At 46.0% G+C, this 1,756-nt stretch overlaps 1 protein-coding gene across 1 annotated transcript in view; it reads right to left on the minus strand.

Annotated features, from left to right (window-relative positions):
- Positions 1–322: 322 nt before the first annotated feature.
- Positions 323–1,756, minus strand: part of Kiaa1407 (KIAA1407 ortholog) — a 77,988-nt gene continuing 76,554 nt past the window's right edge. The window contains exon 17 of the mRNA XM_005386409.2: positions 323–807. Coding sequence (XP_005386466.1) covers positions 663–807 — 145 coding nt within the window. The 3' untranslated portion in view covers positions 323–662. The remainder of the gene's footprint in view (positions 808–1,756) is intronic.

The raw sequence follows: 1,756 nt of genomic DNA on the forward strand, positions 1-1,756 counted from the left end.
GAGTTATTAGCTTTTGGGATTTCCTAAACATGCAGTATCTTTGGTGCCTCAGTTTGAAGTCAGGATAAGCTACCGTCCTGTGCAGCGGCTGTATGAGTAGCTTCTGATACATGGTTTGCCATTAGGAGTGGCCTGAAGGGACCGGCTCTGGTAGGGTGCTTGATGCTGAGGTGCTAGCACACTGGCCCTCTTGTGAGTACCCGTCCTGTACCTCTTTTTCTAAGTACTCACTACTTCTTGTTTATACTATTTTAAGTCTTAACAGCTCACATGAAGCCATAGGCGCACATACTTCCCTTCACAAACTCAGGCAGGCAATCACTTGTCCTTTTTTGAAGTTTACTATGCTAAAAATACACAGATACATTTGAGCAACGGTGCTCTACACTGTTCCTTTGGGGGATCCACTGTGATAAGTGAGTGTTACAGTGAATGGCCAGCAACCCAAGTGAAATCCAAGAAGTGCGAATTCCCAAAGCAATTCCTGTGGCCCGAGAAGTATCTCAGAAAACAAACCACCTACAAGTGTATCTACAAGTGGGAAGATACAACATATACACACCCCAGCCCACCGAGATCCCCACCCTAAACAATGCAGTGTGTTTACTGGTTATCAAACGTCTTGCTGAAGGCCAAGTATCTGATGGAGGTGCGAGCAGTAGTCACAGTGGTGCCAGCATCTGGAAGTCCGGAAGAATTTCCGCGACCCTTCTGCGGAGCTGCTCTCGCCTTTCTTCTTTTACCCTTTCCTCTCTGGTCAATTTTACGAACTTCCTCCATGCCTGAAATGTGATGCTGAGAATCTTCCTTTAAGAATGAAGAGGAGAGGGGAAAAAGGTGAAATACTAAGTCGACTTTCCAGCTTAAGTAATTAAAAATTTTACTGAAATAATTCTGTGAATAAAACATAAAGGGTGTGGAAAACAACTGAGTTTCGGAGAGTGGGAAATGCTCTGAAGAAAATAAAGCGGATGACAGTGACATTTTCCATGAGTGGTCAGGGAAAGCCTCAGGAGACCGAATTTGGGCAGGGCCTTTAGTGCCCTTGATACTGCAGTTACGAGATGCTCCCTGATTGACCTCATCACAGCCCGTACGCTGTGCCCAAGCCAGGGCCAGTGACACTGGCAAAGGTGTGGGCAACCACAGCCCTCCGGGCAAAAGAACAGAAAATGGCATGGAACTGCTGGCATGAGGGACATGTACGTGAAAAGCCTGTTGGTCACCTCACCGACAGCAACGAGCCTGAAATTTCAGTTGCGGAAAAGTACTCTACCACAGCACTGTGACGGCACGGTGCTGGAGGGCTGCGCTTTGGAGCTGAGCTTCTGCAGTCACGGAAGCACAGGGCCCGGGGAGGATTCATCAGGGCCTGGGCCAGTGGAACGCTAGGGATGTCAAGGGCAGCTGACGGACCTGCCCAGGGTGGAGTCAAGCCAATCTCAATACAGTGGGAAGGGACAGTGGCAGGAGAAGCACCCAGTCTGGGATGAGCGGCTCTAGGCTTCTTTTTTTTTTTTTATTTTTTTTTATTTTTTTTTTATTTTAAAGATAAAAGGAGGGAAACATTAACAGACATACAACATTTTACAACATATCACAATACAGACATTACAGAGTTACAAAGTGGCAGGGAATTAACAATGATGGTTGTATTACATATTTATACCTTCAAAGTGGCTTCTCATGAAAACAGATATAGACATGCAATACTGGTCAACCAAAGACTCATTGACAGTTTCTTTCAGCATAGAAA

Source organism: Chinchilla lanigera, unplaced genomic scaffold (assembly GCF_000276665.1).
Source record: "Chinchilla lanigera isolate Chin_1 unplaced genomic scaffold, ChiLan1.0 scaffold00026, whole genome shotgun sequence".
NCBI classification, from domain to species: domain Eukaryota; kingdom Metazoa; phylum Chordata; class Mammalia; order Rodentia; family Chinchillidae; genus Chinchilla; species Chinchilla lanigera.